The following is a 25,073-nucleotide window of genomic DNA, read 5'->3' as shown; positions in this document are numbered from 1 at the left end:
CTCAGTTTTTCATGAGGAGTGAATGACTTATCATAGTATCCCAAGGGGGAGCTGACCCTTATAGGCAACTACAAACTAAAGCACCGAACCCTTGAGGGCATGTCCGATCGGCTTTAGTCGATCAAGAGATGATGGAGAGTAGAACTTCGTAGACATCCGGCAAAGCCAGAGAGTTAGACCCTTGAGGGCATGTTCGATTGTTCGATCCGCCTTAGTCGATCAAGAGATGATGGTGAGCTGGGCCCGTAGACGTTCGACATAGCCTAGAGCTGGGCCCCTGAAGGTCTATTCGATTGGCCTTAGGCGATCAGGAGATGATAGGGAGCAAGGCTCCATAGACATCTGACAAAGTCAGGGAGCTAGGCGCCTAAGGGCCTATCCGATCGGCTAAGCAAGGCCCGTAGGCGTCCGACAACATCGAGCAACTGGGCCCCTGAGAACCTACCGGATCGGTCTTAGCCAATTGAGAGATGATGAGGAGTAAGGCTCCGTAGGTGTCCAATATGGCCCCTAAGAGCTTGTTCGATCGACCTTAGCCGATCGAGAAATGATAGAGAGCAGTACCCTGTAGGCATCTTGCAAAGATGAGGGTTGGACCCCCGAGGACCTGTCGGATCGGGGAGAAGGAGATCCCGCCAGGTCAACTACTCGACTTTTGACCTGCCTTGAACTTTGACGGTCATCCACACCGGTTCATTGACCCGTGGAGCCCACTTATACTCCCTTTCCCGTTCACCGTATGAATCACCAAAGACGTCCATCTGATGGAAAAAGGGCGGCCGTATCGGAAAAGCATCCAAATTAAAAGACAGAGCCAGAGATGGAAGAACGGTAGCAACTCCTTGACCTTCCGTACCGTTCCGCAATGGGAGGACCACCGCACCGAGGAACCACGGGCAGAAAATTTGGAAGCAGAACCACTCTGAATTCTACATGGAATTAATCTGCAAATTGAGGAAAGAAACAAGATTAGATCGATGGAGAAATTAATGGAAGAAGTATCTGCGATCATCAATCTGGTGAGTCCTTGAATCTCTTCTTTTCTCTGCCCGCTCTCTTGCTTTCTTTCTTATTAGATTCAATTTTATTTTTGGAATAACCTAACATAATCTTGCTAGATTGGTATTAAAAATTACAATTGATGATATAAAATAATGATGGGTATTTTTTTCTAAAAAAAAGGAGGTAAATTTTGTTCATGGAAAGATATGATATAATTTTATATTAAAAATGAATAATTTTCGAGATATTTTGTCTCGATGCCATTTTATTTCTCCGAGGAGATGAACCATGGATAAATCAAGACAGGATAGTATAATCATCAAAGAAAAAAAATAAAAAGAATAAAAAGGAGAAGAGGATGGTCCGGTGAGTTTTGGGGTGCAGAACTTTAGTGGTCCAAGGACTATTATAAACATCTTCCAAACTGATGGATCACCTTCTATAGATATATATAAATTAAAATAGCGTCATTCTGTTCATATTGTATAACAAAAAATCTTTCTTTCAACGGCAATTTGTGGAATTTTTTGAAATACTCGAACTGTATATTTAAATTTTATATTTATCGAAATGACTAGGTTGATTGGGATTTATGTCTTTTGTGACCAATAATATTGGATCGTTTAGAATGAACGATATCATATTTTATTCTAATAATTAATTAACTGTTATATAAATTGTTACAATTAATTGTTAAATTTTAGTGTTCTATCAATCTACTGCCATAGTTGATTATTAAGTTTTTATGTTCTGTTTGTGAACTTCAATCGACTATTACTATAAAGAGTGCAATGAGCTTGGTTTGAAGTTTTCCAAAGGTGCTTCAAATTCGATTCCACAATTTTAATATTCTAATTCATATCTAAAGTATGGTTAAACTCATGAAGTTGTAAAATATGCAATGAGCTTGGTTTGAAATATTCAGGGTCGTCAATAACTTTTATTCAAAATTGATTAATGAGCGCTTACCATGTTTAAAATTTTCAAATTTTAACATGGTATAAGGGGAGTCTTAAGAACTCTTTAGCGATGTTAATTAGTGAGTGAGTATGACATGCTTAAACCCTCTAATGAGATCCTGACAAAACATTTCAAAGTTGTGTCTATTTTAAAAATCTACCGTTCTCTATCTCAATTGTGAAATTCATGTCTAAGAACATGGATATACTAAGAAGGATACATGAATTTAGTTTGAAATTTTGGTCCAAACTAATTGACGACTCTATAAGTATTCAGAATTTTATGAGCTTGTTTGAAGTTGTCCATTTTCATAACAACTTCAACCTATGTCGTTCCAAGTGGAGAATTGAGGATTTTTAAAATAAAAGAATTTTTTAATTACATAGATAATTAAGGATATTGTTTTATTATATATATATCAAAGTGGATAATCCAAACCATGGAACACCTGAGACATTTTAGAGATCAACTTATGGCAGGCACTCTATTATTCGTCCATGCTTTCAACGGATGGAAGTAACACAAGCTGGCAATTATTCTACTGACATGTAATATATATATATATATACTTGGATATTTATATCACACCTCGGATTCTTGAATTGAGTGGCGATCGTGATTGAGGGATCCACCTCTTGTGCAGTGCTGTGAGCAATTCAATCCATTCCATTCCCTTCCCAGCGGAACTGTCAATTCCATACCATTCCCCATCTTTCTAGCTGTAACTTGGACTATACCACACCACACCACACCACACCACACCCTTAGCTAGCTTGTCCTTGTCCACGTTCAGAACAGTATCACTCGCATCGCATTTCTTCTTTCCATATATATCTAAAAAAACAACTCCACCAATTACTTCTCGCACCTTCTCCCTAGCAAGCTCTCCATTTCATTCATCTATTTCTTTCTTTCTTTTTTTTTCTTTCTGCGGCCGGCGTACCAATTCCGTTCCGAATCCTAATGACTTTTAATGGAATGCTCCCGTTCTTCCCTGCAAACTTGTTGCTGCACCAAAATTCCAACGAGGAGGAGCACCGTCAGCTGCAATCCCATATGGACGCGGGAGGATTAGCCGAGATGGATCGAGGGAAAAGAGCCTTAATGTCATTCTCGAGCAGTGAGGCTCCAGCGCTGAGCTTGGAGGAGAACAGTCTCTCCGACAACGGATTGGCCGCCGCTGGGGAGAGAAAGAAGAGGCTGAGTTCGGAGCAGATACGGGTTTTGGAGAAGAATTTTGAGATGGGGAGGAAACTCGATACCGAGAGGAAGGTAGAGTTGGCCAGGACGCTGGGGCTGCAGCCGCGGCAGGTTGCGATTTGGTTTCAAAACCGGAGGGCGAGGTGGAAGACCAAGCAGATGGAGGAGGAGTACGACGAGCTCCAGCGGCAGTTTGAGGTCGTCAAAGAGGAGAACGGACGGTTACAGGCAGAGAACAAGAGACTTCTTTCCGAGGTACTGATTAAATTCATTTATTTGTCTGTCTATTAATCATGCTCAATCATTGATTCAACTGTTTAGAGAGACAAGCTGCAAGAAGATATATAATCTTATCATATATAATTGATTTGTTTTGTTTTGTTTTTTTTTTTTTGGTGAATTTTTTGAAGGTCAACAATATAATGATATATATATATAACAACTCCAACTTTCTTGATATATATGTTAAACAGTTGGGTGTACTACTTGATTGATGTTTGCAGCTTTTGGCTCTCAGAGGAAGGGAAACGTCGACTTGCGAGCCCATCAACCTGAACAAGGAAGCACAGGCCTCTTGCAGCATCCGGATGGACGCCGACTTGGACATCTCCAGGACATCCCAACTCCTTTTCGGTAGCTCCTCCGGCCGAGAAATTTCCAAGGAGGAAAACAGCTGCATCCGACAAGGCAACTTCTGCAGCATGTTAGATGATCAGTCAGCCTTCTGGGTGTGGTCAGAGCACAACAAGTTTCACCAACACTAAAAGTGCCGACGAAGTTATTTATATTAATTAATTCCAATTCCATGGCGTGGTGTATGCTGCTGTAAGTTCAATATAATTTTCAGACGAAGTTTCTAGCCGACCGATCGATCGATCGATCATCGATCGAACAGTTTGGAGAATATCGATCTACAGAAAATTCTCTCGTCGTTTGTGATAATTCTGTCAAGTGGTTCGTAGAGGGTGGTACGTAGCAAATAGTGTAGTGTATCTCATTAAATGGCCTGGGATTCTTGGAGGTAGAATTAATGGCAGGGTCTCCGTTTCTGGCAAAGGGGCAGATAAAAGGAGGGCAAGTGGGAGAGTGGTGGTTTGAGAACTAGCCAGCCAAAGGACAGGGGGGGAAGAGAGAGAGAGAGAGACATGTGGAGGAACAGTACCGCGAGTGTCCATATAAGACATCATGTCTCCTTTGACAATGACATGTGCATGTTGAATTCAGTAACTGGAAAAAGTTTGATGGATGTGTTTTGGATCTAACGTATTCCATCTCATCTAAGATTTTTTGAATGATTGACCCATGAATTGTTTTCTATCAAAGAAAAGGTATCAGGCATTCGTTGCCACATTTTCTAATTAACTCAATAGGTTAATTTAGAGTTTTGGAACCTGTATATTATCACAGTATTTAATTTCTCGTTGGAAGAAAAAAAAAAAAATTCAATTAGCTTTATTGATTATCTCTGATAATTAATTTGATCTCATGAAAATTTTTTATCAATCATTAGAATAAATTGAGAAACGTTACCTCCTACATTATGAATATTAAATATTTCAGGTGTTTGATGTTCTTCATATAAACAGTCACTGTACTTGAATAAATATTATCATGATTTATCTTCTTCCAACAACTATAGGACGCCCTCCTCCATTATGATGAGTATCATGGTCAACCTTCGTTTTTAGCTTGGCAGATATATTGCTATCCGATCATGGATAGAAGCTCCACTTTCATTCTATGACTGAAATTTTCACTTTTATTGTCTACTTGTTGATTTATATGTTGATATTATGCACCATTTATTGTGCACCTATTATTTGGAGACCATATGAATAAACAATTATGTAACTTATTAAAAATATGAATTAGATTAAACACAGAATAAAATAATTGAGACTTAAGGACTTAGAGTGATTATAAATAAATAAAATAAACACTAAAAATAAAAATAAAATAAAATTTATTTTTTTAATCTAAGTACCTAACCCGATGCAATAGACTTTCATAATTTTAATATTTATTTGACAATATATTTAATAGAGTCAGATCAAGATGAAGATGGACCTAGTTAAGAGAAAAGTCTAATTAGATCAAAATTGACAGGATGACTTGCAAAAAAAAGTTCAAACAGATCAAAGTTGACCGGATGTTTAGCAAAGATAAAATCCAAGCAAGTAAAAGTTGATCGGATGCTTAGCAAGAGAAAAATCCTAAGTGAGTAAACCTTAGGTGGTGAGAAGTCTTGGAGGAATATACTCAAAGCAAGAGGAAAATCCTAAGAGAGTAAATCTTATATGGTGAGAAGTCTTGGAGAAGTGAACTCCAAATAAGTGAAAAATCCTAATGGAGTGGACCTTAGGTAATGAGAAGTCTTGGAGGAGTTAACTCTAAGCAAATGTGACCGAAATAATATTTCGATCGACCGCGCATGGTCGACCAGACCAGTGTATTTGGACAACCAAAGTATTTGTTGCTTATACTGTTTCAATTTACTATTTCTATCTATTATGCTAACCTAGTATTGTAGGAAAGTTTTAACGGATCAGGTTGCTTGGATATTGAGCAGAAGAAGTCCAACTAGGTCAGTTAGACCGGATGTTTGACAGGTAAGTAAGATACAAATATGGAGAAGAGAAGTCCTAAAAAGAAGGTGTGAAGACGTATTCTCATTTTGAAAACAAATTAATTAAATCTTAGGCATTGATCTGACTAAAGAAACTAACGGAAGTTTCTAAGTCAAGATCAAACATAATGCATGTATATTTATTTGTTTCTAACTCAATTTTGCATAACTACTATATATATTGTGCTAACTCTATTTTACAAAAATTAGAAAACTAAGTTTACTGAAAGACTCGGTCCATCGAATATGGGCGTTCAGTCAATCAATCTAACTAGATAAGAATAGATCATATCTGAATCCAATAAAGAAGGAAATAATAGTCTGGTCGACAGATAGCATGATCAATCGACCGATCATATTTGGTAATTGAAAATCAAATAAGTTCAGATCAAGTAACAGAGGAAATAACATGGTTTAGTTGACCGACCATAGAGTCGGTCGATCGAATATATATGGTAAACGCAGACAAGATAAGATCGGATCAAACAGTAAAAGGAATTTTAGATATTCGGTCGACCAAACAGAGAGTTAGTGAGCCGATAAAGGCAGATTTTATAGAAGATATGATTTGGGCAGATCATAAATATGGATACAAAGTTAGGTAGATTCTGGAGATCGATCGACTCAAAAAGATTTGGTTGACTGGATGAAAAGTTTATAAAAAGAGTCTCGAGGTCCGAGACTGAATCCAATTCTTTCATCGACTCATCTCTCTTTCACTTTGATCTGTTCGTGCAAGTGCTACTAAGACTATGCCGAAAAGCTCTCTGATAGCCTATGCCAAATCTCTATTCAAGTGTTGTTGGTGGTAACGTTTAATTACTTGCATTCATTAAAAGAGATAGTAGCTTGTTATTATACTTTTTCTCTCTTGTATGAACTTTCTCTTTTTCTCCAAAAGTTTTTCGGAAAGAAGAATATTAGTGTATTGTCGATTTGAAAATAGTTCAAATGATCATGGACCTTGAAGTAGTAGTTGTTGGACTACAAACTAAATAACTAACCGAGTCTTTCTTATTTCGTTTTAGTTTTCCGTTGTGTATCTTTATCTCTGTTTAGTTTTTAAAAGAAAAGAAAATTTTCAAACAAGCGGTATCCCCCCTTTCTATCACATATTTCGGTCCTCCACCACTCACTTTATATTATAGTGAAGATTTTCTTCACTATTCATTTTGCCTCGCACATGTTGGCATAATTGATAACTACATGGGTTGCTCCAATAGATCTTAGGGTAAGTTCTCAATGATATAAAATGTCTCGTTAGATGCCTGACCTTCTACATGCAAAGGGTCATTATGCTAGGGTAAAACGTAACTCCATGATTTATCTATCTATATCTAGTCGGGTGATCGATAATATTAGACTGCTTGAAGTGAGCATTATCATCTTTTGCTCCAATAATAGTTTAATATTACCCACAATCAAAATTTTTTATGTTAATGCAACTATATCATTTCTAACTCTACTAATCCACTTTTTAATAGAGTATATTAAATTATTAGAGTAAAAAGTAAAGTTGTCATATTAGCAGTCCTTCTAAGTGACCACATACTATCTAAAAAGAGATAAATTACGGGAGATTTTTATTCTAGTGCAACGGGCCTTTGTATAAAAGAGATAGGTATATTAAATTTTGATAAATAAAAAAAATGACCAATAACTTTAATTGAGGATTAATAAGTGAAATAAAAATAATAATTGACTATATATTAAAACTAAAGAATTGAAATATGAATTTAAAGATGTAATTAAATTCGTATGCATTTTATATATTTGCCAATTTGTGTTCACTTATTATTTTTCCTTGGATTTAACTTTACTTCTTATATTTTTGTTGTGTTCACGTACCCCCAACTATTCATTTTGCGACATAACTCAGCATGGCTAGTTCTCGGCCTCCAGCAAAACTGATACCGAGACATTTACACAGATTTGCAGTTTCAAGTCATCGCAAAGGTCTTCACCTCACTCATCACACATGCTGACTAATGACTCAAGATGCTCTTTCCATGCATAGGAAGAAAGTGTAAGATGATAATGAAAACAACTTTGCCTCTTTCGACAATTTTGAAAACTCATTAGTTACGGAGCCCTACAGTATTTGAAAAAGTCAGTGCCGTCATACAAATGCCTGAAGCAATCCGCAAGCTCAATCAAAACAAGTGTTTCCTAGACGAAATCCCTTCGCATCCTATCGTATGCCTTTTCCATGTCCACTTTTAACACCATGAATCCCCTAGCTTCGACCTTTCAGTTTATGGAAGGGGACTAATAAGCCACCAAGAAAACTTGATTTTACCCCAAATTTCCAGGATTGTTATAATAGTGTTAGACTTGAGCTTTAGCACTGCTCACATAGTAGAGTTGACCAAAAAAACAAACCTTAACATACTAAAACACTAGAAAGCTACAATTCCCAAAACCAGTTTGCTTCACAAAGAAACTAAGTTTAGTTCTACGCATCAAACTACCATCTATCTTGCTAATTATACAGACAGGTTAGGTTACACTTCCAAAATATGACATCCATTCATGTTTCATTGTGCCAGTTGATGGATACTGTACACATACAGTAAATACTGCCGCAGTAATGAGGGCAGGGACAGTCTACAGTCGGTCAATAATATCAGTTTCCTTAACATCCAAAAATCTTAGTGTCATAAGCCCCACGCTTCGAGGACCAAGATGTCGTCTTCCCTTGTGCGCATCAGAGATCAAAATACATGAAACTGGAAAAGGCAAGAAACATGTGTTAGCAAGTCCTGTGTCACCAGAAGTATCCAAATGGTTGATCAGAGCATGCAGATGGCTTCAGCACTAGGGATCAGACATCTCATGTTAATGTTTCAGGAAAAGAAAGCCAGAGCACAGGATTATGAACAGCTGCGGAATGAATGCCAATGTAGACCAACATAGTTAAATTAAATAAAACAAATGTCTGAGATTTGATTAACTCATCTGAGTTCATAATCAGGTTTATATAGAGCATCAGGGAACTCTATTTGTGAACCAATTACAGTGCATTGCGTACAACTATTTGCATCCTAAATTACAACTTTGAGTATTAGATGTTGATGCACAGAGAAAAAAAAGGAGCTCCAGAATCATTTTTAAGAACTCAAAAAAGCTATAACATTAGAAATGTTGGCATTATAAGACAATTCTTAGAGTGTGATAAAAAGTTAATGTGGCTAATTACTAGTAAGATTGAATATAACAAAAAAAAATGTTATAATACAAGAGCAATTAGGTACAGTTCGAATAAACAATAAAATATGTGAAAATAGACTGAGATGGCAAGGCCATGTTGAAAAACTAATAAATTTTATAGTAAGGAAAAAGTTGAAATCTAATTCGTTATAATGGAAGGTGTAATGGGAAGGGAGAAAACAAAAAAAAATACGAATCAATATATAAAAAACAATTTAATTAATTTGAATATTACTAAGAATGAATAGAGTCCAATGGAGAGAAATATTCATGTATTCCACCCCAAATATTTATGAGTTAGACAAGTGGGGTGTGATGATATAATAAGAAAATTGTTATTGTGCAACGTTGCTTGGATCTGCAACTAACAAAATGAATAAGAGGATAGATGGACCAAGGTGATGACAGTGAGCAGTGGTACTTTAATTGACGGAAAGAAGAGAGAAAGATTTGCAGTACCAATGTCCTAGGATGTAACCTTATATAGACCACTTTAAGATATAGGTATGGTCTGATTTTGAGATAACTTGAACTCCAAATATAGTAATTATGTGGCTCCATCTTGTTTCACCGCCTATTCTAGATCTTATAACTTGCAAACTAGGCTCTTTCCTGATTCTCTAACTTTTGAGAATCTCATGCAGACCAAGTTCTTTCCTCTCACTTTTTACAGATCTCATGCTGAATAGGTGGAGTATACATGAAGATAAAGCACTCTTTTGGGTGTTTGCTTTCTACAAATCTACCCACAAATTTGCAAGAGCAGCAAGCATAGTCGTCAAACTCATCAAATCCTGATACAGATCAACCGAGTTGGATTGGAATAGGCAAGAGATGATCCAATTTTTCCCAATATCTCAGACACGGTACAATGGTCACCAGAAAACTGAAAATGGAAAATTACAAAGATCTTGTTGAAATTGAAAAAATTGGGAGAAAATGGTTCTTTTTTACAAAAACGGTCAATTTCTCATCAAAATTATTTTAGCTCGCTGAGGAAAAGAACCTGGGTTGAAGAAAACACAACACTGTATTGCAGGTTCACGACCTGCTGGGGCCATTGGACTATTTGTTGGTGCTGCTGGAATGCTTATGAGATGACAAGAATGAGAGAGAGGAGATTTGGCCGGGGGAGAAAATGGAGTGATGTGGAGGAGGAAGTTCCAACTAGGAGTGTAAATGAATCAAGCCGCTCATGAGCTATTCGAAGCTCGATTCGATAAAAGCTCGTTTGAGCTCGTTTAATGAAACTCATTAAGATAAACAAACCAAGCTCAAGCTTCATAATATTCAGCTTGTTAACTCGTGAACACGTTCGTTAAGCTCATGAATCAACTTTTAAATAAAAAATAATAATTTTGATATTGAATTTATATATTTTACACTCTACTTATGAAACATATAGACAATATATTATTAAATTTATTTATTAGAATAAAATTATAAATTTTAATAAGAATATTATAATTTTCTCTAAATATATAATTTAGTTTTTTAAAAAGGGAGCCTTGGCGCAACAGTAAAGTTGTTGCCATGTGACCACCAAAAGGTCACGGGTTCGAATCTTGGAAACAACCTCTTGCAAAAAGCAGGGTAAGGCTGCGTACAATGGATCCTTTCCCGAGACCTCGCATGGCAGGAGCTTCGTGCACCGGACTGTCTTTTTTATATAATTTAGTTTTTAATGAATATTTAAATTTATAATTTATATTTATTAAATTCGTTTAGACTCGATAAAAGTTCGAATAAGCTCATGAACCATGAATATATTCGTTAAATAAAGCTTGAGCTCGGCTCGATTATAAACGAGACAAACTCAAATATTCAAAAGTTCGGCTCAGCTCGGCTCGATTAAACCCCTAGTTCCAACATTGGGAGAAGACGAAACAACTAAGAAAGCTTCCTGTCTCGTGAGCATTGTTGTTTCATTGTGATTGTGGGAGGAAATGAGGTAGTTCATTGGTATAATGTAATATGTTATTTAATAGGTAGAGGGAGGTTAATTCTATCAGGTATTAGATAATAAATGGTGAGTATAATTGAGTGATGTTAATAATTGATAAGGTAAGAAAGATTAGGACTAATAACACTTTATATATTCATAGTCTGAATAATCATATCATCACAATGTTCCAAAAACTATGAACATAATGACATTAATTAAATATTAATTGGTAAATATTCTGCAATCAGTGCTTCATTATTTCCTTGATAAATATTAGAAATAATAATATCATTATTCAAACAATTAAAGCTTCCAATTTATTACCATCTATCAATAAAAATAAATTAACACTTATTATTATATTTATACTACAAATAATTAATATCCATCATTATACTAGTTATTCATCAATTTATACTCATTTATTAAAGAAATTCAAGATCTACTATTACCATTGTTATTGTTCAGATTAACATCATCATTGTCAACAACAAAAACAAGAACGTTTTTGATTTTTTTTTTTTTTTGACTGATGTAGTTATCTGATTTGAAAATAATCTAAATTTTGAAACATTCAATATTGATATCAATACTGATTTTCACAACCAAGGCAGTGAGTGAAATCTAGGGTTGTAAACGAGCCGAGCCGAGCCAAGCTTTGGAGTGTTCAAGCTTGTTTGATAAGATAATCGAGTCGAGCCGAGCCGAACTTAAAATGAACCAAGCTTTTGAAATGCGTGTTCAAGTTTGGCTTGGTTTATTTTTTATGAGCTTGAGCTTGTTTGAAACTTTACTTGAGCTTGGTTTGTTTAGATGTTATTAAGCTCTCAAGTCAAGCTTGGCTTGAGCTTGGTTCGAGCTTGGCTTGAACTTGGTTTAAGCTTGGTTCGTTTAGATGTTATCAAGCTCTCAATTCAAGCTTGTTTGATTGTTTAAAACTTTTAATTGTTTGATTGGTTATTAAGATTGATAATTTAAATTTATTTATTTATTTTATTTTATTTTATTATTTATTTAGCATATTGAAAAGAATTTTATTAATAAATATGGTTCGTGAACATTGTTCACGAACGTTGTTCACGAACATTGTTCACGAACGTTAACGAGCTGAACACATATGTGTTCAAGCTTGTTTGTTTAGCTTAACGAGCTGTTCAAGCTTGTTTGTTTAATTAATCTAATGTATATTGAACGAACATAAACAAGCTCTTACCAAGCCGAACACCAAGCTTGTTCACGAACACTTGGTTCATTTACAGCCCTAGAGAAATCTATAGGATTGAGTGGCTCAGCTAGAGGTGGAACAGGCGGTGCCAATTTTTGTCAATTTCTTGCACAACACAAATTAATAGCAGGTGCATGTGTGATCAAACAAAACAAAGTGATAATATGCAGCAAAAATAATAAAAAGTTGTGATTTATAGACCCCACTCGTATTCCTATAACGCATGGGGGTGGGCATAATTTGGTTTATCAGTTACAGAGGTAAAACCGAGCTCTTTTTAGTTTGAAAAATTCCACAAAAAAATTTTATTGGGTGTTAGTTTGGTTTAATTAGTGATGACAGAGGTATTTTTATCAAATTTTTTTTAATAAAGGTTTAAGTGACTTAAGTAATTTTAGTAGATGAAATGAATATAGAAATTTAAATTTTTATCATAAAATTCAAAAGTAGAATAAGTTTTAAATGAGATGTAAAATGGAAAAACAATTGGATGAAATGATATTCCAATAGAGGTATGAAAGTGCCGGAAAATAAAATATTGAATGGCTTATAAAGTTATGCAACTTAATATTACAAACTAAAAAAAAATATAAGAATAAAAGAGATAACAAAATAGTGCAAAATATTTGGGTATTAAACTAATGAGTCATACCATGTTCTTATACAACTAAATGAAAAGTATTGAGAACATAAACAAGATTTATATATGTTATTTGTTTACCTAGAAAAAGTTTATAATAAGGAAATTATACAAAGAATTCTAAAAGAGAGATGTTAATATAACGTATATTAAACTAATTAAGGATATATATGAGCATGTAACGAAAGATTTTAGACGGATTAACCGAAGTGTTTCCTATAAAAATAGGGTTACATCAAATATTAGCTCTAAGTCTCGAGCTGCAGTATATGTTGTTTATAGATGACATTGTTTTGGTAGATGAGACAAGTAAAGCAGTAAATGCTAAACTCGAATCTTGACCGAAAATACTAGAATTGAAAGGTTTTAGGTAGAGTAAAAACATAATATGTGCCAAATTTAAGTTTAGTAATATTAGATTTAATGAGATAATTGTTAAAATAAGAGATGACGAATTGTCGGTAGCTGAGAGTTTTAAATATTTAGGATCATTTTTGAAAAAGTATGGAGGTACTAAGAGATGTATTACATAGAATACAAGTAGGATGGTTGGAAAAGAGTGTCTGGTGTTCTTTGTGATCCTAAAGTACCTCTAAGACTTAAAGAGAAGTTTTACAAAATGACGATTAGACCTACTATGTTATATGAAGTTGAATGTTGAACTATAACTCGAGCACATGAGCATAAAATGAGAGTTACAAGGATGAGGATTTAACGGTGTTAATTCGGATGGGTCGGGTCGGATTGAAAAAAAATTATAAAAAATCCCAACCCAAACCTGACTCAAACCCGAACCAAATCAGAATACAACTCGAAACCCCTAAACCTAAACTCGACCAACCCGAATAACACAATTAAAAATGATTTTTTTGGCTATTTTCCTTGTAATTCTTCACTTTTATCTCAATACTCCATCATTATTATACTAATATTGATATTGATATACATAAAACATCTTAATTTTCAAAATAAATTTTGATTTAACCCCAAAAAGCTCACTAAACCCTAAATTTGGGTCAACCCGACCTAAAAATCTCCAACTCGAACCCAACCTAAACCTGAAAACCCCCAATTTGAACCCGATATTTTTCGAGTTAGGTTGGCGGATCAGGTTCATTTTTGACACCCTTAATAAGAATATTAAGGTGGATGTGCAGACATACAAGAATAAACAAGATACATCAATAATCAAGACTTATGCCACTAGATGGGGTCGGCTATATGAATCCTTCTATGTTATTGGGCTCTATCCCCTACTATATCATCATTTATATTTAAATAAATTTTATTTTATTATTGTTAACCAAGTCTTTTTTATTTGCCTCCTCCTTGTTTGATATTGACATTTGTCATAGTTTCACATCGCCTAATGGAGCATTTATTAATTGTCTAAATACATGTTCGTACCATCTTAAACGTGTCTTCCGAAGTTTTCCTTCAATAGGTGCACCACAAACTCTCTCTAATATTTTCATTTCTTATCATGTCCATCAATCTATGTCCGCACATCCACCTTAACATCCTCATCTCTGCAACTCTCATCTTCTGCTCACGTGACATTCAGCTTCATTTTATTGTTGCTAACCAAGTCTTTTTTGGTTTTCTTCTTCTTCGTTTGATATGCATGTTTATCATAGTTTCACATCGCCTAACTAGAGCATTTATTGGTCGTCTAAGTACATATCCATATCATCTTAAACGTACCTCTCAGAGTTTTTTCTCAATAGATGGAACTCCGACTTTCTCTCTAATGCTCTCATTTCTTATTTTATCCATCCTCGTATGTCCACATATCCACCTTAACATCCTCATCTCTGCAACTCTCATCTTCTGCTCATGTGCTCGAGTCATAGCCCAACATTCAGCTCCATATAAAACAGCAAGTCTAACTGCGATTTTATAGAAGTACTTTAAGGTCACATAAAACACTCGACGCTCCCCTCCATTTCAATCATCCTGCTTGAATTCCATGTAAGACATCTCTCTCAATCCCTCTATCATTTTGCAAAAATGATCCTAAATATTTAAATCTCTCGGTTCCGGACAACTCGTCCTCTCCTATCTTAACAATTGTCTCATTACTTCTAATATTGCTAAACTTAAATTCAATATATTCTGTCTTTAATCTACTAAGCTTAAAACCTTTCCTTTCTAGTGTTTCCCGCCCATATTCTAGTTTAGCATTTCCTCCTTCACGTGCTTCATCTACCAAAATAATATCATCTGCAAACAACATGCACCACAGCAAGAATGTGCATAGTGAGTTCGTCCATAATTAGTGTAAAAAGATAGAGACTTAGAGCTGATCCTTGATGTAACCCTATCTTTATTGGAAATGCTTCAGTTACTCCGCCTGAAGTCTTTACTCTAGTCGTTACATCTTCGTATATATCCTTAATTAGTTCAATATATGTTACGCTAACACATCTCTTTTCTAGAATTCTCAATATAATTTCTCTTGGGACTTTATCATAAGTTTTTTCTAAGTCAATGAATACCATGTGTAAATTTTATTTTTGCTCCCGATATTTTTCAATTAATTGTCTAAGAAGATGTATAGCTTCTATTGTTGACCTTTCATGTATTTACCCAAATTAATTTTCGATTACTGTGGTCTCCTTAATCTTTTTCCTATTACTTTTTCCCAAAGTTTCATAGTATGACTCATTAGTTTAATACCCCTATAGTTTATACAATTTTGTACGTCTCTCTTGTTCTTGTATAAGGTAACTAGAGTACTTATCGTCCATTGATTAGGCATTTTTTTCGTTTTCAATATCATGTTAAATAATTTTGTAAGTCATTCAATACCTTATTTTCCTAAGCACTTCCATATCTCTATCGGAATATCATCTGATCTAACGGCTTTTTCATTGTGCATCTCATTTAAAGTTTGTTTTACTTCTGAAGTTTAAATTCTACGATAAAAATTAAAATTTCTACTCATTTGACCTACTTAAATTACCTAAGTTAAATTGATCGTCTAAACCTTCATTAAAAAATTGATGAAAATATCTCTTCCACTGCTCTACTTTCTTAGCTTCTTTCTTGGTTATTGTATATAAGTTTTCCTCGTTCTTATAAATATATAATTCCTTATAAGTTATTCGTTTTACCTTCACTTTCTCTTGTACTTTCTCATTCCACTACCAAGATTCCTTAGTGGTACATGTCCTTTTGACTCACCGAGTGCACTCTTAGCTACTATTTTCGACTTTGATACCATCTTATTCCATGTTGCATTAGAGTCATCGTATATTTCACCTAATGCTTGTACTTCTACCTTCTCCTTAAATATATTTTGCTTCCCATCCTTTAACTTCCACCACTTAATTCTAGGAATCGTATATATTTTCTTTCTATTAATACTATGTTTGAGGCGTATATCCAACACTACTAGCCTAGGTTGGGTAATTAAGATTTCTCCATGGATGACTTTGCAATCTCTATAAATCTTTTTATCCTTTTGCATAAGAAAGTCAATTTGCGATTTATTATTTCCACTTTTGAATGTGACTAAGTGTTCTTCTCTTTTCTTAAAAAACGTATTAGCTAATATAAGGTCATATGCTATCACAAAATCTAATATAGTTTTCCTTTCCTCATTTCTCGTTCCAAACTCATAACTCCCATATACCCTCTCATATTCCTCATTTTTCACTCGGGCATGCCCATTTAGATCACCTCCTATTAAAATCATTTCATTTGGTGGTTAATGAGTATATCTATAAAAAAAAAAAATTGTATACTCAATCAACAAATAGATTTGAATATAAAATATTCCCTCAATTACTGCAACAAAGTCCTGACCCAATTTTAGCAATGTTCATCTAGTCCAGTAATGTCATCATGGTTTGAAATACCACTGTGAAAACTAAACCAGTTTGTTACTAGTATATCAACGTTTAAATCCAAGCATCATTCAACAGATCAATGGAAGAAAAAATGCATACCAGGCAGTGCAAACAATGTGTCTGAAACTGATACAATTCAGAATTAAAATATACTATTCTTACTACACCAATCCAACAAGTATTTATACTTATAACCTTCCAAAGTTGCCATCCATCAATGGAAAAACTGGTCAAAAGGGAAGATGTGATTAATTGAAAAGGACATGCAAGAAAGAGTGAAATAGGTTTTTAGAAATCAAGGTATGAATGCATACATAAGATCTAGTGCTTTACAAAGAGAAATACAATGAGATGCTAGTTTAATCTTCAGAAACTAATGCGTAAGTTAAACAGAATAAAATGTTGCTTTAGGTTTTCGTCAACTTGCATTATAAATGAAACATATGATAGGTATAAAGGATACAAGGTAGGCAACATAATAAGGCAACCACCAATTTGTTAGCTGGTTAAAGAAGCAAGCTTCCAAATATGAACAAAGATATCCACAAGAATAAGTATAAAAAGTCTGAATAAACCCTTACCTTGAGGGATGGGTGATTTCTTATGAATAAACTATCGATGAAGTTTTATCCAAAATAACCTCGGCAATTTGATGATCCACACAAGCACTTCTTACTATAGAGTGATCCAGATCCAGGACCATAATCATATGTCAGTTCAGTCATAGGGGGTATGTGCTTCATTGCAAAGAACATTATATGTGGATACTCTTCATCACCATGATCATATAAAACTGGTTGCCAAAAGACATTAGGGGAGCAGCTATGATTCATAAAACGGGATATGTTGCCCAAATTCTTTGCACTTAATGTAATGGGAAATGACCTAAACACCTCAGTTTCACTAGTTAATTCAGCCTCTTCCAATAATTCAGGCCAACAATTGAACCCCATTGCTTTTTCACCAAGATAGGTAGCTTGAAAGATATGCTCATCCTCTTCACCTTCATCTGCAATTTTGCTCCTATCAATAACCTCACCAGTATATTCACAAATAAATGTACCTGCTCTAATAGGGTCCCAGGAACGAAGACCCCAACCGCAATTACTTGTCCTGAAAATTTCAAAGTGAAGCCTAATACCCTTCTGAGTCACCCTATTTCGGCAATTTAATGTGCATTGGCAAGATGAGGAACACTCATAAATTAACGGCTTACGACATACAAGAAGACCCATTGAATTGTATGGTAAATCACCCCCATTATGGTGCGCACAAGAGCAGTTCACGTCACCAGGGAGACACACACTTAGGCACATGCAACCCTGTAGAGGCTTCATCATATCAGTAGGATGGTGATACTTGACCCTCGTTATGTATACGAAATGGTTTGGTCCTCTCTCATCATCAACATCATTGACAAGGCAAACAGGAATGTTTTCTGCACCTGATGATACGTCATGCAATATCACTCTACCTCTACTTGATGGATTTTCTTTCCACTTCTGGGTCATTTTCCATATTGCAATTCCATCAGGCTGTCCTGGTTCTCTTAGCAACTTGTACTTGAACATGTTAAAGCCTGCCTTAGCTTTCTCTATCCATGAGCTTTCAATCTTGTAAAGTCCATCGTAGATGTATATTTTACCAGTTGGACAATTAATATCTTTGGCACTACGTACAACCCGGATCTGATTCTTCCTGTGAGAACTTCTGTCAAGGGCAAGGTTCCCTCTTTCCAATTTCTGATCAACTGGTTTATTTTCATGCTTCCCACTACCTCCCTGGCCACTGTAAATCAAGACATCAACATCATCCTCTTCATTCTCATAACCACCAGCTGACACAACACAAATAGCAACAGGCTCATCTTTGTCACCAAATCTAGTTGTTAGGTAATCAATACCAGCCATACTAGGAGTGTGCAAACCAATCAAGTTCATCTCAAATCTGAAATAGAAAATATCTCCAACTTCAACTCCTGGAATAGATCCAACCCTTTTTCCCACATTAGTCTTCACATTCCTAGCCGTCATAATGGCCCCAGCTTTCAAGTATTGACGGTTGCTCTCATCTTTTACCTCATCCACCTGAAGAATCCTCCTGCGGAGTGCATCAAAAGTCATAAGGATCATATCCACTGACTCCCTTGGGTTATCTGGCATAGGTAGCACCAAAGGAAGCAGCTTCCTTGAACTCTTAATAAGTCGTTTGCGTTTGGCATCTGACCCAGAGCTACTTGCTCGTGATTTTTTACCTCTCTTGCCCGAAACTTGAGTTTTACCTTCAAAAGAGTGGTCATCGTCATCGTCATCCACAGGCACAATGCTCGGTCCTGTTTTCCCAAAGGATCCAGGGAGTGGTGTTCTATTTGAAGCAGAGACTGGTGTGAAATTTATGTCGCCATTAACACCAAACCTCATTGCAACATGAGCAGCTCCCTCATTTGTGGCAATAGAGCCTTTATTTGGGGGTCTTTGGTTGAAATGTGAAGGATCCAGACCTGAAACAGATGAGCCAAAGGGGCTGATGCAAACAAGGGGTGGCACATTTGACTGTGTAACCATGTTGAAGCCAAAAGGCGCAGGGAACATTGGCGCTAAAGAACGTAATGGTTTCACATCCAATACTCCATTTTCCCCCTCCGGGGTACAATTAGATCTTCTTTCCATGACCAAACAAACAAAATATGTCGCGAGAAAAGAAGACCGAACTTTGATAAACTAGTAGTTCTCTTCCCTTCTTCAACTGGTATGAAACTCTACAAAGAACGCTAAGAAAAAAGTTAGCTAGGAAGTAAAGCACAGCTGCAATTAAATACAAGAAAATGGAAAAAAAAAATAGTCTTTTTTTTTTCAACAACCAAATAGTTTGATACTATATGAATCTAAGACCGAATATTTCCACACAAAAATAGAAAGAAAAAGGATTTTTTTTTTTTTAAAAAAAGGACCAATGATCACAAAGGGACAACAAAGGAGTTGAAGCGCAACTAAAACCATTTTAGGGTTAATCTCGCAACCGAAGTAAACAGCAGAAGTTCATCAAAACCAACCTTTGAAAACTCGTAAGCATGGAAATCGAAAACTTGCAAGCAAATCAAAAAGGTATCAGAAATTCGACAGCAGAAGCAGCTTCACCAACGCATCTAACAAGCAGCCATTCGGAGAAAGAGGGATATAATTCGAAGAACCAAATACCAGTGACGCCAGATGAATCGAAGAGGTTGGGCGCCAATGCCTGCGAGGGGCGTCGTCTGACTCGTCTCGGCGCTGGGGGACGTCGATTCGTTCCGCTGCCTCAGGCGGCTCCTCTCGCTCACAATCTGGGCTTCACCTTTTCCCTATTTGGGCTCTTCTTTAAAGCGAGATTTTGGTCACCATTTCTGCACTTGACCCTGCCCTGGTTTGTTGTTTTTATTATTATTATTATTTTTTATCACATCAATCGCGATGAACACTGTCTCCATCTCAGAAAATATGGGGCCCCTTGCGTTGGAATGGGTGCTCTGTGGGTCGCGTCTCAGCTGTTGGATTTTCTTTGACTTCCTCCATCTATCTCTCTTCACTATCGTAAATTGCGTGAATTACCTACCCCGACACGACATTTGAACTCACAAATTATACCTGTAATCTTACTTCGATTTTTCTCCAGTGACCCTAAATTTAAGAGGAAACGTAATAATTGATTTTCTTTTTCAATAAAATAAATTTCGTTAGAGCATTCATATTGACCCGTTAATGATTAAAACGTTAATACAGATCCGGCTTAAAGGTACAGACCATTAAAACTTATACATAAAGTTCTAATAAAATTAAGGATCATTATTATTTTATAAAAGTTAAATTTATTTAATAACTATACATGTCACTTAAGATTTTCACTCCAGCCCTCCTCATTTATCCATTCCAAAGACAAGTCTAATTAATTTCATATTAATTATAATTATTATATTCTTTTATCATTCTATCTAAAGCTACCATCTAATTTTATTTTTTTTCACATTTTAAAATTAACCGATTATCTCATATTCTCATTGATTCGTTCTCTCATCCTCTATATTTTTTTTCTCTCGTCGTCTCATCGATGATTCTCTCAGTCTCAGACTATGTCCTTCACCTTCCTCGTCTGATAATTGACTCGTTCTCTCATCCTTTGTATTTTTTTTTCTCCCTCGTCGTCTCGTCATATTCTCTAACTATGGATTCTCTACATCTAGGGCTCTGCCTTTAATCGGCGCCTACTTTCGACGGCAAAAAAGGATTGATTTCGGAAAGGGTGCTAACTGTTCAAGTTCAATACTATGCTCATTTCTACTATCTATGATTTCCAGGTAAAGGATTTTTGCTTAGCGCCCTTCCGAGTAAAGGATTTTTTGCTTAGCGCTTCGAATATTTTATCACATAAATCGCTCCAGAGCATATTATGGTATTACGTGAATGGATTCAAAACTGTGAAAGATCTAACCCTAACTATATAAGTGACCCAAGCAAGAGGTCATGAATGACTATGAAAAACAACCGACTGATTCTCTCAATCTTAGAAGATATCCTTCGCCTCCCTAGCCCGATAATATTTTTTTTGCTCTTTTGTGTTAGTGCAGGAAGCATACGACGATCGAACCTATGTTTTGATTATGTCAAAGGGTCCAAAGTTAAGTTGTTTTTGTTGGTTGCTACTCGGAAAACCTAACGGTTCCACTGTACAAAAAATTTTGTACAAAGGTCTGAACCTTTTCCTAGCTACCATGTGTTCTTTTAAATTAAACTTGAATCGCCTACGGAACTTAACACGTTTGATCCAAAGTTTAATCTATTTGTTCTTTTAGGTTTTGACTTGGATCTCCTGTGGAACTTAACACGTTTGATCCAAATCACCTAGGTTATTAATTTCATTAAATATTAGTTTCCAAAATTGGCTCCCAGTACTGACGTGGCGAGGCACATGGCCTTCTTAGATATGGGAACAACCACCACCGACTAGACAAAGCCTTTTAAGGAAAGTTAATATTTAATTTCCTTAAATAACTTTAGGTCAGCCGAAAAGAACAATCAAATCACAAGGAAAAGAAAAAACAAAAAGAACACAACATCGAAAACAAATTCGAAATACTAGAATCGTATGCCTCTTGTATTTAGTATTATTTCCTAAAATAATTAGTATGATGCGGAAAGGAAAAATACTAGTTATACCTTTTAGAAAAACCTCTTGATCTTCTACCGTATTCCTCTTCTAACCTCGGACGTTGTGTGGGCAACGATCTTCCGAGATGAGAAACCACCAAAGCACCTTCTTCTCCTTTCTTCAAGTTTCGGCCAAGCACAATGCTTCCAAAAGATGAAGATCTTTTTCCACCAACCAAGCTCCAAGGGATGTAAGCTTTCTCTCCTTCTTCTCCAAGCTAAAATCCGGCCACCACTTGATCTCCAAGGAGGAAGAGAGGTTCGGCCACAAGGATGGAGAGAAGAGAAGGGGAAGGGCCGGCCACACCAAGGAAGGAAAGAGGGAGAAAAATAATAGAGTCGTTCACCCATGAAGGCACCTCTACCCCTTTTTTATAATCCTTGGTCTTGACAAATAAGGAAATTTAAATAAAAACTTCCTTAATTCTTTTGCCATGAAAAGGAAAAAATTTATTTAATTAAAAATAATTTTTCTCTTCTCAATTTAAGCCGACCATATACAAATCTCCAAGCAAATAAAATTTTAAACACAAATTAAAACTTCCTTATTTGCTTCCGGAAATTTATAAAAATTTTCAATAATTTTTATCCCTTCATGATTGGTTAATAAAAAAGAAATTTTATAAATTAAAATCTTTCTTTTAAACATGTGAATAATTTCCAAAAAGGAAAGTTATCTCTAAAAATTAAAATCTCTTTTCAATCTACAAATAAGGAAAGATATCAAATCTTTTCTTAATCTTTTGTAGAAACTAATAAAAGAGAATTTTTAATTTTTAAACTTTCTTTTAAATCATGAACATAATTAAAAAGGAAAGTTTTTACCAAAATTAAAATCAACCTTTTAATCTACAAATAAGGAAAGAGATTTAGCTCTTCTCTTAATCTTTTGTAGAATCTTATAAAAGGAAAGATTTAAATTTTTAAACTCTCTTTTAAATCATATTATCTACATAAGAAAAATTTTAAAAAAATAAAAATCATTTTTTTTTAATTTGGGCCGGTCACACCAAGCTTGAACCCAAGCTAGGGCCGGCCACCTTGAAGCACCCATGAACCAAACTTTGGTCGGCCCTAGCTTGGTCTCCAAGCTAGCTTGGCCGGCCCTTATGGGATGGGTAAGAAGGTGGGTATAGTACTCTATAATTAAGAGGCTACGATAGGGACCGAGAGGAGGAATTGGTTTTGGTCTCCCGATAAAATTAAGCATCCCGTGTTCGCCCCGAACACACAACTTAATTTTATCAATAATAATTCATTCCACTATAGAACTATTATTGCACTACCGCACCAATCCCAAATTACATTTTGGGCTCCTTCTTATTATGAGTGTGTTAGTCTCCCTGTTTTTAAGATGTCGAATGTCCACTAATTAAGTGAGTTACTGACAACTCATTTAATTAATATCTTAGTCCAAGAGTAGTACCACTCAACCTTATCGTCATGTCGGACTAAGTCCACCTGCAGGGTTTAACATGACAATCCTTATGAGCTCCTCTTAGGGACATTCTCAACCAAGATTACTAGGACACAGTTTCCTTCTATAATCAACAACACACACTATAAGTGATATCATTTCCCAACTTATCGGGCTTATTGATTTATCGAACTAAATCTCACCCATTGATAAATTAAAGAAATAAATATCAAATATATGTGCTTGTTATTATATTAGGATTAAGAGCACACACTTCCATAATAACTGAGGTCATTGTTCCTTTATAAAGTCAATATAAAAGAAACGACCTCTAATGGTCCTACTCAATACACTCTAAGTGTACTAGTGTAATTATATAGTTAAGATAAACTAATACCTAATTACACTACGACCTTCCAATGGTTTGTTCATTTCCATCTTGGTCGTGAGCTACTGTTTATAATTTATAAGATACTGATAACATGATCCTCTGTGTGTGACACCACACACCATGTTATCTACAATATAAATTAATTGAACAACTACATTTATCATAAATGTAGACATTTGACCAATGTGATTCTTATTTCTAGATAAATGTTTATACCAAAAACTAGGCTTTTAGTATACATCCTAACAGTTTTGTTATCTAATGTGTTTAAATGAGTTTGTAGGAAAGTCCTAAGTGTACTTAGGCAAAAGTCCTAGCTGCGGTTAGGCAGGTTGAAAACCCTAGGGGGTGGTAACCCTAGGTGGAAAGTCTTGGCGGGTCGAGGGCTTCGGGCAAAACTCCTAGAGTCGAGGACTCTATGTGGAAAGTCCTGGTGTCACGAACCAGGTGAAAGACTGGCGGGTCATGGATCGGACGCCCAGCGGAAAGTCCTAGAGCCTCGGGCGCCGAGCAAAAGTTCAGTTGATCTGGAGGATCAACTGGCAATAGATAAACTCTCCTGAGTGGAGTATGTCAGGATGCGTTCCCCGGTAAGGGAACAGTAAGCGTCGGTTGGACCTAGGGTTTCCGATTGGGAATCCGAAGTCATAACCGGACCGTCCGATGACTATCAAATTCGTTATCCTTTATGTCTATATTTTCTTAACTTTGTTTTGCAAGATATGTTGGACTAATGTATTTTACAGGAAGTGAATTGGGCGTGTTTGCCTCGGATAACCTTGAGAAGCAACCTTGCAACAAGGCATGAGGGTGCCCTGGACACTGGCGCGAGGGCGCCCTCATGGAGGTTGAGGGTGCCCTCAGGTGGATAGGCTGTGACCGAGTCGGAGCTCATCCACGCTACGGATTCGGCGCGGATGAGGGCGCCCTCCACGAGCTATATAATCCAGTCTCGAGCAGCAGCTTACAACAACAACGAAAATTGCAATCTATCTTCTCCGAGACGATCCAGAAAAGCTATAGCAAGACCCCGACGACTAGGAGCTTCAAACTTATTATTTTTTTGTTGTCGGTATAGATTTTACTACTGCTCTATTATTGTACTTAAATTGTAATGAATTTTTCGTGCTTATAGTGATTACCCAAAGTAAACGCTCAACGAGTGTGGGCCTTGGAGTAGGAGTCGGCCCAGACTCCAAACCAAGTAAATCTTGGTGTTCGTGTGTTTGTTTTATTATTTCGCTGCATTTTACTCTAAGTCTTCCGAAACGAAAGTGAAAGTCACGAGCGTTATTCACCCCCCTCCTACGCTTTCGATCCAACAATTGGTATCAGAGCGGGGTCGCTCTGAATCGGTACAACTACCATTCGAGCAATTTTTTGTTTTTTCGTCTGTTTTTCAAAAAATAAAACCTTACGTCTT

At 35.9% G+C, this 25,073-nt stretch overlaps 2 protein-coding genes across 4 annotated transcripts; one reads left to right on the top strand and one right to left on the bottom strand.

The window, feature by feature from the left end:
- The first annotated feature begins 2,468 nt into the window (after positions 1-2,468).
- Positions 2,469-4,066, top strand: LOC121993230 (homeobox-leucine zipper protein ATHB-13-like). 2 transcript variants are annotated; one of them, XM_042547938.1, is made up of 2 exons: positions 2,469-3,417; positions 3,680-4,066. In XM_042547938.1, exons 1-2 carry the CDS (start codon positions 2,926-2,928, stop codon positions 3,797-3,799), a joined length of 612 nt encoding a protein of 203 aa, XP_042403872.1. In that variant the 5' UTR covers positions 2,469-2,925; the 3' UTR covers positions 3,800-4,066. The 2 variants fall into 2 exon arrangements, with proteins under 2 accessions (XP_042403872.1, XP_042403871.1); XM_042547937.1 differs by having other exon boundaries at positions 2,526-3,417; positions 3,666-4,066.
- A 4,086-nt stretch (positions 4,067-8,152) lies between these two features.
- Positions 8,153-20,053, bottom strand: LOC121993229 (histone-lysine N-methyltransferase, H3 lysine-9 specific SUVH1-like). 2 transcript variants are annotated; one of them, XM_042547935.1, is made up of 3 exons: positions 19,860-20,053; positions 17,244-19,420; positions 8,153-8,517 (listed from the first exon to the last, which is right to left on the bottom strand). In XM_042547935.1, the coding sequence occupies exon 2, from the start codon at positions 19,329-19,331 to the stop codon at positions 17,289-17,291; it is 2,043 nt and encodes a 680-aa protein (XP_042403869.1). In that variant the 5' UTR covers positions 19,332-19,420; positions 19,860-20,053; the 3' UTR covers positions 8,153-8,517; positions 17,244-17,288. The 2 variants fall into 2 exon arrangements, with proteins under 2 accessions (XP_042403869.1, XP_042403870.1); XM_042547936.1 differs by having other exon boundaries at positions 17,244-19,432; positions 19,860-20,051.
- Between the last annotated feature and the right edge of the window lie 5,020 nt (positions 20,054-25,073).

The sequence above is a fragment of the Zingiber officinale genome, chromosome 6B (genome assembly GCF_018446385.1).
Source record: "Zingiber officinale cultivar Zhangliang chromosome 6B, Zo_v1.1, whole genome shotgun sequence".
Taxonomy (NCBI): Eukaryota; Viridiplantae; Streptophyta; class Magnoliopsida; order Zingiberales; family Zingiberaceae; genus Zingiber; species Zingiber officinale.
The sequence above is the reverse complement of the archived record's forward strand: the minus strand, read 5'-3'. Positions and strand labels throughout refer to the sequence as shown.

Coding starts and splice junctions, on each gene's coding strand:
- LOC121993230 (XM_042547937.1), top strand. CDS start 2,926: ATGACTTTTAATGGAATGCTCCCGTTCTTCCCTGCAAACTTGTTGCTG. Junction 3,418..3,665: donor ACAAGAGACTTCTTTCCGAG/GTACTGATTAAA, acceptor TGATGTTTGCAG/CTTTTGGCTCTCAGAGGAAG.
- LOC121993229 (XM_042547935.1), bottom strand. CDS start 19,331: ATGGAAAGAAGATCTAATTGTACCCCGGAGGGGGAAAATGGAGTATTG.